Source organism: Excalfactoria chinensis, chromosome 2 (genome assembly GCF_039878825.1).
Source record: "Excalfactoria chinensis isolate bCotChi1 chromosome 2, bCotChi1.hap2, whole genome shotgun sequence".
NCBI lineage: Eukaryota > Metazoa > Chordata > Aves > Galliformes > Phasianidae > Excalfactoria > Excalfactoria chinensis.
The window spans coordinates 56655836-56668863 of NC_092826.1; the positions used below are offsets into that span (position 1 = coordinate 56655836).

At 39.0% G+C, this 13028-nt stretch overlaps 1 protein-coding gene across 3 annotated transcripts in view; it reads left to right on the forward strand.

The window, feature by feature from the left end:
- CARMIL1 (capping protein regulator and myosin 1 linker 1) overlaps positions 1 to 13028 on the forward strand; it is a 172123-nt gene that overhangs the window by 135339 nt on the left and 23756 nt on the right. For 2 of the 3 annotated variants that reach the window (XM_072329262.1, XM_072329261.1), the window contains 2 exons: positions 2020 to 2169; positions 11902 to 11919. In XM_072329262.1, coding sequence (XP_072185363.1) covers positions 2020 to 2169; positions 11902 to 11919 — 168 coding nt within the window. The remainder of the gene's footprint in view (positions 1 to 2019; positions 2170 to 11901; positions 11920 to 13028) is intronic. The other variant, XM_072329263.1, reaches the window with a different exon arrangement.

Genomic DNA, 13028 nt, shown 5'->3' on the forward strand with positions numbered 1-13028 from the left:
GATGCTTGTTGCTGAATTTCAGGATTGCGTCCATAGCTAGTGGCCAGTGCTCTTTGTTCTCAAGGACCTGTATGTTTGATTTGAATTGGTTTACTATGTGATACATCTTGGCTTGCATTAGTAAGATGTCCTTGTTAGTGGTAAGCATTCTGCCACGTTTCTGCTCTCTGCTGATTGTTTCAGGCAGTTCATTCGATGTCAACAGTGAAGAGTATGGATCTCAGAAATGTTCTGTGGAAATTGTTAGTGCTAATCTCCAACTGACAGCTGTAATTTAAGAGCTGACAGCTACTTCTTAATAAAGCAGAGATTAAATGAACTGGTACAGATCTCTGCTAATTCCTTAATTGAGTACTGTGTAGTACCAATTCAGCCACTTTCACAAGTCTTTATATGTGGCATTGACACAGTTGCATTTGAGGTAAATTGGAGCCTTATTTGACAGTACTTCTGTTTGCCGAAAGTGATGATTACTAGCATATTATCATTCCAGAAACTTTAGTCAGATTAAAGATTAATTAGTTCTTCAATATTTTTTTCCCTAGACAGACACTATCCTAAATGTTCTATGATTTACTCGGGTCATCCATTTACTCTTTTTGATGTTTAAAAGAACTACGGTCCAGTGGATGTCTGCAGCTCTGCTGATGCTGAACAGTGGACTGCAGCTCTCCCTAGCTGTTGCATTTAAAGCTTTGATGACTAACTTACTTGGATCAGCTGATCTTCAAACACTTGTTTTTAGTAGATGTTATTCAGTAATCTCTTTAGTTACCAATAGAAATGGGAAATAAATATTCTATAATTTTTTCACAGTCCAGAGTGGCTTATTTAATGCTCTCTGTATTCTTAGCAGCAGTTTTTGGCGTTCGGATCTGACAAGGCATTTTGTTATTGTTTTGCTCTCTGGTACTTAGAAAGAAAAAGGATTAAAAAATGCAACTTCAAGTTTTGTTGATGATCTCTGGTACAAGCTGCCCAGAGAAGCTGTGGTGATCCATCATTGGAGATGTTCAACGCCAGTTTGGATGGAGCCCTGGGCAGCAGAGTTGGTGTGGGGCAGCCCTGCCTGTGGCAGGGTGTTAGATCAGATGGGCTCTAATATACCTTCCAATCTAAGTCATTCTGTGATTTCTTTTTTTAACTTTTAGCAGAGTTGTCCTACTTTTTGAAGAGGGGAACATAGCTGTTTGGGCATTTAATAATCATCACAAAATTCCTGCTATTCATTGGTTTTTGTTTTTTTTTCATCTCCCCTACCACTGTCACTTGGATATTGATTGTTTGCCATCAGGCCATTAGCAAGTTGCTTAGGCGTTAGCATTCCATTCAGAGACGCACATTGCTTGGGGTAGAAATGTTTATTCCTGGTTGGGTTCATTCTCTCTTGCTAATGAAGACTGTAATTGGTTTGTGGTCATCAGTCTCTTAACAGCTGTCATTCCTGTCCCATGACAAACTCATCTTTATCCAATGGGTAATGACTTTGTTTTCCATAATATACATTACGTGTAGAACAAATGACGCTGGCTCTTTTTTACAAGTAGAGTGTACTTACAGTTTTGATGCTAGTTGAAATTGTACATGTCTTTGTATTACTTAATTTTAAAAAATTATCCAAGGCAAAACTTCTCTTCCACTTCTTTACTTTCTTTATAACTAAAGGCAGCAGATAAACTTTGAGGAAACATTTTAATGCTATTATAAGTCAAAATTATGATGTAAGTATGGTGTCTTTTTATTTTACTTTTTTCTTTTTTTTTCCCCCCCATTGAACTTTCTCCTTTCTTTCTCACTAACTTCTCACGATGTGTAAAGGAAGGGATTTTCCATCCTGCCTGAAAAACACACAGAACTGTGTGAAGATAAATATACACAATGAAGCTTTACATTTATCAATGATCATCTAAGATCTGTGACCACTTGAATTCCCCAGACCTTCTGATTTGATTTCATTTGTCGTCTTTAAGTTTGATTAATGTGTTTCTGTCTTCATCCTGACTGTCTGTTTTGATCCAGGCTGACCATCTGACCAGACGTGGCAAACCACTTCCACAGCAGGAATCACTGGAAATTGAGTTAGCTGAAGAAAAACCAACTAAACGCTCTATCATCACGGTTGAAGAATTAACAGAGATAGAACGTTTGGAGGACCTGGACACCTGTATGGTAAGACACATTTCCATGGCACATATGAGTAGACATACAGATAGACAGAAGTGTATTTCAGAGTGCCTTTTGGCTATTTCATGATATTAGGAAGCAGAAGGTAAGAGCTGACTTTTAGGCAAAATAATAGACATTAGATATTAGCTTGTGTACGTTTTGTCTGAGCTACATATTGCTGCTAAGCAAAGGAAAAGCTCTTCCTTTTTTTTGTTTCCCCACTGCTCCTTTCCTAGTACTTATATACAAGAATCATTGTCTTGCATGCAGTGTTGTAATAACACTAATGTAATAAATGTCTCTCACAGACCACAGCAATTCTGTTGCAGGAATAAATAAAACCTTGCTACCCTATGATAACATGCTGATTTCTGCTTTTGTCTTCCTTCTACTTGAGGTGGATTCCTCTGAGCCATGACATAAATGGCATCTGCCTGTAACTTACATTATTGGCTATGACCAGAAGTTAATGTTTCTGAATCATATTATATTTTTTGTATTGATAGAGGAATTCCTAAAACCTTGAGTCTAGTCTGCAAGTGATCTTACAGGGCAAGCTTTTCAGAAGGAATTGAGTTAGGAGTATGAGATTTGATAAGAATGTAGAAAGCGAATCATTGGAGTGCCTTAAAATCCCATGTGTGACCTGTATTATAAAGATGTCTCTGCGTCATCATTTACAACACGCAAGCCTAGAGGATCCCAAGTGAATGAGTTACTTACTGTTTTTCAGCTTCACATTGCTCTCCACTCAGATCAGTCTATTACGGAATTCTGTTGTGAGGAACTTGAGAAAAGGAGCATTTCTGTTTTAAAACTTAGTCTAGTAGATGTTACAGCTTCAAGTGATGGTCTTTCTTCTCTGCTTTCCTACCTGCCTTTTTGGCTATGTGCGTTAACGGGAACATAAAACGGCAGAAGAAAATGGCGACACCTTTTTGTAGGTGAAATCAAGTCTGTTCACTTACCTCTCTGCACAAAATAACTGCAGATTCAGACAAGTAGAGCTGAAAGGAAGGAGCGGCAAGATCTCTCCTTTTTACAGCAGCTGTCTGTTGGATTGACTTAGCTGTACAATAAAACCCCACCAACATTGGACCTAGCTTAAAATAGATTTCTCACCCTTCCAAATCTCCTACCTTACCAAGATCTGATTTGATGTGATATTTGTCTGAACATCTCAAATCCCCACGAGTCACGTGTTGTTGACTGGGATCATTTGGCTCATTCATGGTACTGTCAAGTTCCATGAGCTTTCTGCAACTAACATTCAGTAATCATTTGGAGTCCCAAATCCTGTGGGAGGGAAACATTCCAGTAAAATGTGTAGCTTCTGAACTCTGTACCTTTAAGTTAGTTTTTGCTTGCTGTCTTCAGATATGGAAAAATAAGCGAAGCACTCATTTTCATGCCTACCTTCCCCCTTTATAATTAATTCTTGCAGCATGTAAGAAAAAATGCTGAAAATTTTAAAAGTAGTTCTTGTCTCTACTTCATATCACCGTGGTTATATGAAAGGATCATATTGCTGTGTTATCTTTCACTTTGGCCATATTAAAATAATGGAAATATAATGATTCCTCTACTCAGTAAGATGCGTTTGATGCTAACTGTACTTACCTTGAGAACTGATTATATATCTTCATACATTCTCATCTCTCACAGAGATTCAAACACCTTTGTGTCCCAGATTCTCATCAATTCCTAATATCTGGAGAGGAAGAGGAATCAAATAAACACAAGGCAGTAATCTTAGTCGCTGCTAAAAAATCCATTTATTAAAATCCACAATCTGTTTTTCAGTGCTGCTGTTTTTGCATCCTGGATGCAAGTGATATTGGTTGTTGTTGTAAAAACACATAGATAAATAGAGAGCCCCAAGGGATTCTTACTGAGCTAGTGCTCTTCTTGGTAGTGAAAGCATCTTAAAAATTCTTGAAATCTTAAGGTGTATTTTTTTACATGAGGTTCCTAGCTCCCCCCAGAAAAATAGCACTTTCGATGTAATGTATTTTAGCTCTGGGAAAATTGAATAGATTGCAGATATTGTCTTAGAAAAATTCACCAGCCTTTAAGTATCAGATAGATGTTTGCATGGAAACGAGCAACCCTGTGGAACAGTGAATGCTTTGTGAGCTGGTCAGTTCAGGAAACAGATATGCTGCTGAAAAATTTCACTAGAAAGGGAAGCATATGGCTTTATGAACTAGAATTATGAACCTAATTTCCTTTGGTTATTTTTAATCTTAAATGAGAAATAGCTATTTAGATCCCACATCCAAAATGGCATTAGTCCAGAACACTGCCTTGTTTGGCCACTGGAAATCCCTTGACACCTCCTTGCTGTGTGAGTAGATGGTGCACCTGGCCGTGTATTCTGCAAACCTCAAATGTGAAACTTTGAACTGTGGCTTGTTTGTGCATGTATCCTCCTATTAACAAAAGATTATTGAACATGCAGTGAACTGATCGTGTCACCGGGATGAAAGGGAAAACTCTCCTATTCTACAGTTTCTTTTCCACAAATGTCTGCCAGTTTTCTCCAGTTATTTGTCAAAATGTTCATGCAAGAAGAGATTTGGGGCTTGTCAGAGAGTTACTGGGCTTGGTCCGCCATTTTGGGGGAGTTGTTATTTTCCCATTTGCAAAATTGGATTAATGTGCAAGTCTGATATTTTCAGCAAGCTTGCTCTTGTTTTCTTCAGCAAGACTATTGAGGAACAGTTTTCTGGCTAAGGCAACATATACAGCAGCTTGTTTTTATGCAGCAGCACACCTTAAAGCTGTATTTGAACAGTTTGGGGAAAATCTGTTTCTAGGTTCAATTTTTATTCTTGACTTGTCTCATAGTTACAGAGAGATTGTATAGCACTGAAACTAGGTGAATGGTTGTGAGCAAGGTAGATTTGGAATAAAATGCTTGTGGGCTATTTGTCCTTATACGCTCATTGAAAGTGGAAGATGGGAAGATGCTTTTTTTTTCTTTTTTTTTTTTTTTAAATAGAAGTTGGACTGTGAGCATTCTGGTCTGAAACCTCAAATGATGGAGAGGCAGCAAAGAAACCAGCAGTGGTCTGTTTTACAGCCTGTCTAGTTTTTCTCAAGCAATGTGGAGTATGGCTGCAGCTGACGGGGGTTTCCATGCTGTACACCAACTGTGCAATTAAAGCTTATTAACTTCGGTGTAGGATTTGATTCACAGACTTTGACTGTGCCCAGAGAACCCATGATATGAAAAACTTGTTGGTTGTACCAGAATTTGCTCATCTGTTAAAGGAGTTGAGAAAAACACATTGAGTGATTGAATGATCCACTGTGGGACATGAAAGCTTGAATGTTACTGCCCTGAGAGCTCCTGATTTCCCAGCACTGCAATACATTAAACTGCTTCCCTAACCTACAGCCTGTCTTAGTTGTTTAGATTTAATTAAAGCTGCGCTAGTGATAATAAGTCATTAGATAAAAGTTGCATGCATGGAAATGGAGTGTGAAGTCTTTATGCAAGAAATTACTTCCTTTTCTCAGATTAAAGGAAAAACCATGGCCTGCTTTTCAAAACTTAGACTCAATTGAGAATTAACTCAATCAATGAGAGCTTTTTTTTTTCTTTTTCCCAGAATATGACAAGTGACACATTTTAAATTATTGCATGCATTTAAAAACTAATTTTAAAGAAAATACCTTTTTTTGCTGAAGTTGAAAATCATGAGTTTCAGTATCTGTAACCGTTAGGCTAGATAATAATTGATTTAATTGGATGCAATGCTTCTGTTGTACTTTATTCTTTCATAGCCATTAGTTCTTTGCATTGTGGCGCATAATTCCTCATGAGAAGGAAGTGATGCATCTTTGTTAGTCTGTGTTTAACAGCTGCATTTTAAAGGTGCTTGTTTGTTTTATTCTTGAGAGTTTGAGAGTATGTAGACAAGCTTTAAAAGAGACCAGTACCTGTTTGTTTGCTATATTTCCATCATTCAAAGTTCCAGACAGATATTTGACTTCCAAAGTACTAAAAGGAGATCACCACAGCTAAGCCACTATTTAAAGAAAATTGTCAAGGGAAATAGCTTTTTTTACTAGTATTCTGTGTATTTGTTGTCTTTAAAATATCGATTTCAGCACTATATTGTTATTACTACAGTCAGTAACAAGCATATGGCCAAGCTAGATATCACTTTCAGAGCAAAGCAGAGGTCACTTTTTTTTGCATTATACAGGAGTATGATAGAAAATTGTCTGAAAAATGTAGGGGAATTGTATGTGTCTGATTATAAATCTTCTTTAAAGCATCTCATTGTAAGATTGGTATTGATATAAGATTGGGTGGTAAACTGTGTGTCTGTGAAAATGCATGTAGTTAATAGGGAAGGAATGTCTGTGATGAATCTTAGCCATCTCATCCATTTCTAACTTGAACTGTAGAGATAGTTCTATGACCTGAATGGAGGAAAAAATCCCTGCACAATATATCAAAGTTTTAGCTTTTATTGAATAGTACGTGCTAACTAATAGAATGTGCTGACTAGCCCTTGTCAAAGATATAACATGTGAGCTATGAACACAGAGATATTTGAAAGACCAAGTGTTTATGGGTCACAGTGTTTTCAGAGGAAAGTGAGAGTTTTCACTCCTCATTCCAAAATTCATTTGTGGGTTTGGTTTGGTTTGTTTTAAAGAAAGCTCACTGAGCACCACTTGAAAGTTCTCCATCCCCAGAATCCAAAATAAATTGGAACCAGAGCAATTTAAAACAGCAAAGATCCCTTCAGTTGTTTTCACTGGTGTAAGGAGAAATATATGGAGAAGATGTGCATATGTATGTGTGTGCTGATAGTACGGGAAGAACTAAACTATGTAGGTCCCTGACCGCATCAGATTCTTGTTCTGTTTGCCTGCAGCAGAATTGTCTCAGGCATATAAAGGCACCTTTTTAAAGAAGGACTAAACGCTTCAAGAAAATCCCAGTTCCTTTTGGGTTCCTTATGTACTCCTATTGTATAAAAAAAAGCCCTTCAGCTCTACAGCCAGCTTAATTAATAAAATACAATAAGAAAAAAAATATCATTGTTCTTGCTGAAAAGGGCATTTCCTTCCTTCCATCCTCCACCTACACAATCACACTAGAGTCTGTGCAGCCACTCTGCAAACTGGGAGTAGGAGTTGATTCATCTTCATGGGTTTAATTCCCGGGTTGATTTACAGGGTGATTAGACCCTTGTCTGAGTGCACGGTACAAACCTGAGTGGCAGGAATGAGGGAGCAGCAGATGAAGGCTGCAGCAGCAGCCTGGATGGAATGCTAGGTGGAAATGGTGGTGACACATCGGCTTCTCTCTTGTATACATTAGCAGAAAAGGGCCTTTTATTCATAGTGAATACCATACTGTGTGGGAAGCTAGGAGTTGGCATAATGGCATATGAGAGTATTCTCATCTTTCTGAAAAGATTCCATCACAAGCATGTGAGCAAATCTACCTCAGTAGGAGACTAGCAGTATTTCTGACTCACTCCAGTCTAGGGTAGTTTATGAAAACATCACCAGGAGGCACACAGCACAGGCTAAGCGTGTTGCCTGTGCCCTTTCCTAAATATACAGCACTGTCTGAGTGAGCAAGTGACAAAGGAAGCTGGTATGATCATACTTCAGAATTTGGGAATATCTTGGTTTTGTGCAACTTAGGTGCTTATATGATTGGCTAAACATTAGTATTATGGTTGCATTAATTGCAAATAATTTTCACCGTTCTTTTTCCAGGCTCATTTATGTATAGTTTTGCAGTGTCCTGGCAGCATTTAGAAGTCCCTCTCTGTGGTTATTCAGTGCCTGTTACATGTATAGACTACAGTTTAGTCCCTGTCAAGCTCATGAAGGAGTTATGTGTTCACATCTAAAACAATTTAAAAAATTACTGGCTTTCAATGTCTTTTCTTGGCATCATTGAGTGGAAGGAGGTGGTGGATAATTGCTGTGTAGCATGTTGTTTTTTTTTAAACCAACTGAGATTTCCTAGTCAGAAACCAGAGCTATTTCTCACTATTTAGGGTGCATTATTGCTGCAGTATCAATGAAGAATATGATGAGCTGCTACGTGCTTGGTTATAAATAAAAGTAAATTGGAGGCTGTTTTCTGCTTAGGTTAAAATGAAAATCAAGAAGTGCAGCTGCTAGGGATGCTGTTTGCATTGTGGCACTTGACTGTTAGCTTGGCTTCCCATAATACTCGTGCTGTGTTTTGTCTCAGTAGACACAGATTTGTACTGGAGCTGGAGCTATCTTGCTGATGCTGAATTCCCATCATTTTTTTTCACATGTGATGAAATGGTTGCAATTATAGGAGCATTCCAAGCACTTACTGAAACCTGAGAGTTTAACCCTACTGCAGTGGCTTTAAGAGGGACATTCCTACTGAGAAGCTGATCTATGGCAGACAAAGGTCTCCCACATTTAGCAGTGCAGTCTATAGATGTAGACACCCCCTGGCTGCTCCAATCCACCATTCGCCACTGCTAGCAAAGGTTTGGATACAGAGTCCATAGGCAGAGCCATGTAGGCAACTGCCAGCTGCCTCCTGAAGGCTATGTGCACAGGTGGCATGCATCCAGCCCAGCTGGCCTAGAAAGATGAGGGGACTGTTCCTAATTGGGTCCACTTCCCTGTACTGCCAGCAGCAGGGATCCCCCTAGTGCTCACTCACCTGCTTTGGGGAAGGGCTGCAAGGGCAAAGACAAAGGTGGGTTAGGAGACACCTGAGCAACCACTATGAGAGCTATGGGATCCATTTGTGTTCAGCACAAATAGATCCAGAAGTCACCTTTCCATGGCCTCTATTTTAGGTAACCTGCTCAGTGTTTGCTGTGGCAGGTTAACAAGAGATCCTTTGGAGGATCTCAGCAAAATCTACACCCTTGGCAGAGGGACAGTTGCAAACAGCTTGAGAATAAGCTCTGATGGTGCTGCTCCTACAGCTCACATCTGTCTGCAATCTTAATGCTTCTTGATTCAATTAATATCTGGCAAACTGACCCTTCTGGAGGAGTTGAGTGCTCTGTGTAGTTTCTGCTTTTTGATTCTTCCAGTGTCTCAAATTATTAACGTGGTCCAGGTTACTTGTCTGTGCTATACGCAGCAGGCTTGTTTACTCTGAAATCTAGAAAGTCTACAGTAAAAATAGTGTATGGGCAATTCTACTTTACTGAGGGTGCTTCGTGGTTCTCATTTCATCTGAAACAGGAAGCTTGAGATTTTCAGCTTGGCAAGGTTGATGCTTCATAGTGTGGGGATAAAGGACATGCCTCACAGGAAGAGGATAGAGAGACAGTGCTAAGGAAGACAGCTGTAGAGTACCTTTACACTTTGATATATTTTGTCATCAAAAAGGAGATTGAAATGAACTAGATTTTTGAAATCAGAAGCTAAAAAATAAAATCAAGTGTACATCATGCCAAAAGGATACAAGAGAGCTTCTGAGTCATCAAATCTAATCCCTGCTGTCATAGGCAATTGTCACATAATCCTATTCATAAACGTATCGTACTTTCAAAACATCTCTCCTTTAGACTAGAGGAAAATTTAGAGGTAAATAGGTTCTTTCTTATGCTGTTATTTGGGTCAGTTAGAGCCTTACTGCAAAATGGAGGATATCTCTCTGTAGTAAGACCTTATTTCTTGGGAGTAGAGATTAAATTACTGTGAATTTTTGAGGCCAGAAGTGATGACCAAAGTGGAGTTGAAACCAAAAGTGTGCAAACTCATGAAACAACAAACAGACTTTAAACATATTTTAAAGAAAAATAAAAACAATGAGTGAAATAGGAAGACAAAGTGATTGAAACAACACGGTAGTTTCATTAAGAGCTGATCTGAACATCTTGTCCAATTTAGCTGTGGGTCATTTCCAATACCATAGTATTTATTTATTCCAGGGGAAGCTTGTGCCTGCACACTCTGAGTACTTGCAGAATCTTCTCTCTTGTTGCTAGATTGCTTTTAATTCCTCACACATGGGTGAGCAGTTCTATTTTGCAAAGCATATGTCTTCCTTTTCTTTGCTGGTGTTGCCGTCTCTCCTAGGCTTGTGAGCTGCACCCGGTCTGCCTGTCCAAACAGCATCATTACAATCATGTATCCCACTTATATGCTCGCTCTGTGTAGGCCAGCCTTTTGTTTAGCCATCCTCTCTTTGGTAATTGTGACTGATCCTATCAATCCATTTGTTTTAGAGAAGAAACTCTAGCTTCAAAACTAAATGTCCATCTACTCAAATATTTCTGCTTTCCATAGAGAATCTTAGAATATTTTCTAGTGCCAACCTCTCAAGATATGTCCCTACTAGAAAGGAGAGATATTTTGATTCTCTAATCAGTTCTCTTCCCATCTTAATAGGGAGATATTTTGATATAGTCATTTCTGACAAGACTTAAAATTCAGAAGTGGGTTCTGACAGAGAAATAAGGATGAGAGACATGAAAATGGGAATCATGAGATTTTCCTGCATCACTGTTAGCTGAGAACTCCTGTGTAGATTTTCTGATGGTAAGAAAAAATAGAACACTGAGGATGGTGGGGAGAAAGTTCTTTCACTGGAGCAGTGTTCAAGAATGTTGCTCGTGCTATTCAAAGATTGCCATCCAGTCTTTAAAACTTCTAACTACAGTTAAGCTTAGAAGCATGAATTGTGGCAAGCGGGTCATTATTGCTGAAATGTCAAAGCATTGAATAATTGACCTCATAATTGACCTTACTGCCCCCCAAACAACTAAATGATGAATGTTGTGTTATGAGCAGTCTGTTCTCAGTGCTGATAATTAAATGCCAGCGCACTATCCATTTAAAAATGCCATGTGTCCTTGCAGAGTAATTAAAACTACCACATGAATATTCTTTTGCCACAACCACTGTACAAATATCAGCAGTTCTTATTCAACTTGAACACAAAGCCACACTTCTAATAATTGTTTCATTTTACTCTAAATTGGGATGTGACTGGATGAGTAATCTGCTGCCCAATAGCGGCCATATGGGATCGCTTCATTTCACGGTGGCTGTGCTTTTTATTCTTTATACATTTTGAAGCTGGGAGGAAAGGCCATGCTTTACTTATGGCGTAGTGTCATTCTGCTGTGCCAAAACTGCTTGAAAGGTCTTTACCTCTAAACCTTCTTATGGAAAGGAGAAATAGAGCTGCTTTGGATCTCTTTATTAGTAGGATAGTTAAAAGCTTAGGAGAACAGATTTATATCTCTTCATTCTTTCAAGAGAGACTTTGCTTGCTATTCCACATTCTCCAGTTTTCCACAGCAAGCTTCAGACCTGTAATTCAGAAGCCTCCTTCAGACTAGGAAAGATCAGTGTTACACTTCTCTCTCACCACTGATGCTAGCAAACTGGAGAAAAAACACCCACATTACATTAAAGGAGTAGGTTGCCACCATTGGTGAGTGCCGCACACTGGAAACAAACATCTGAAAATCTGAATTTGTCCCAGTGTAGATGAATTAAGAAAGACCGCATCCTTCTCTGATTACCCATTGGAAACACAAAATGTGTAGCATCATGAAATGCGAAGGATATTTACCTCATTCTTGCATGTCACCTTTCCTGCTGAGACTTTTAAGTGTTTTGGCTTTAGTTTTTCTTTATTTTGGTAACTTCTGGTTTTGCCTCCTTTCCTGAGAACTGCTGTTGCTTTGTCTTCCCCATTCATATTCTTTTTTCTTTCTTTTTTGCTGCATGGAGACTCTCTGCTGTACAAGTGTAAGTATTTTTTTAGCTCTGCTGTTTCTGCCCTACCTGTTTGCATTTTTGTGCTCCATTTGCCTCTGTACTGCTGTGTTAGTCTCCTGGGAGACTCTAGTGCCATCCATCTGCACTTACTGAGAGAAATAGACAGCAGTTCAGAGATGAGATTTGATTTTACAGGAAGATTCAGCTAGCACAGTGTCTGAGTTTAACGCATCCCTTGGCTTTGAAACCAAACCAAGCAGAGTGCTGATGAGTGCTAAGCACCACTGTTACTGCTCAGAAACAAAATCTATGGCTTGGGTTTTCTATTCAGACATCACACAGATTGATGAAACAATGGCTCAAAAATGAGCTTGAGTGAGAGTTTTCTTGACATAGCAAGTTTCAGGTGGAAGAGATGTCATGGGTTATCTCTAAGTTTGGCCAGTTCTGTTTTCTTTGTCTGATTGAATCACTTTGAGCTTTTGAATGCTCTTCTCAGCTACTGTCACACTTAATGCATTCTAAGAGCTGAAATTCTGTGTGTAATTTTGCAGGAAGGAGGGATGAGGGGAGACTGGTTGCGGAGCTGAGTATCAAGAGGGAGCGGGAAGCTGTTCATTAATTTGTTATAATTCGTTGTTTTGAAAAGAAAATGACCGGAGGGTTATGGAGCATTCCTATATCTAAAAGGATTGAATATAAATGATTCTGGAGGGTGAGGGGAGAAAAATGGAAATGAGCACATTCCTGAGCACTGAGAGTGACTTCTACTATCTGCATAGTCAAAGAATGTAGAGTGTCTAAGACCACATTGCTGCTAAAGGCATGTTGTTTTCTAGCATTGGAAACAAAGCTTCAAGCATTTAAAATGTGATCTTAGTTGTTTTTAATTCCCAAGCCGCTGTTGTTCTTCCATGTTTTGTAATATAGCGCTCAGATATTTTTGCAAGGAAGGGAGTCAGAAGAGGCAATCAGGAGAATTGATCCATCTAAGAAGAGAACCTGGGAGCTGAAATGTAGCTTGGACACATGAGACTGCCTAGCTCTAGCCTGGCCTTTACTTGAGATTATGGTGAAGAATTGCTGTCCCCTATGTACGGCTGAGGGGTACATTTGTGGAGAGAGTGCTGTGGCATGAG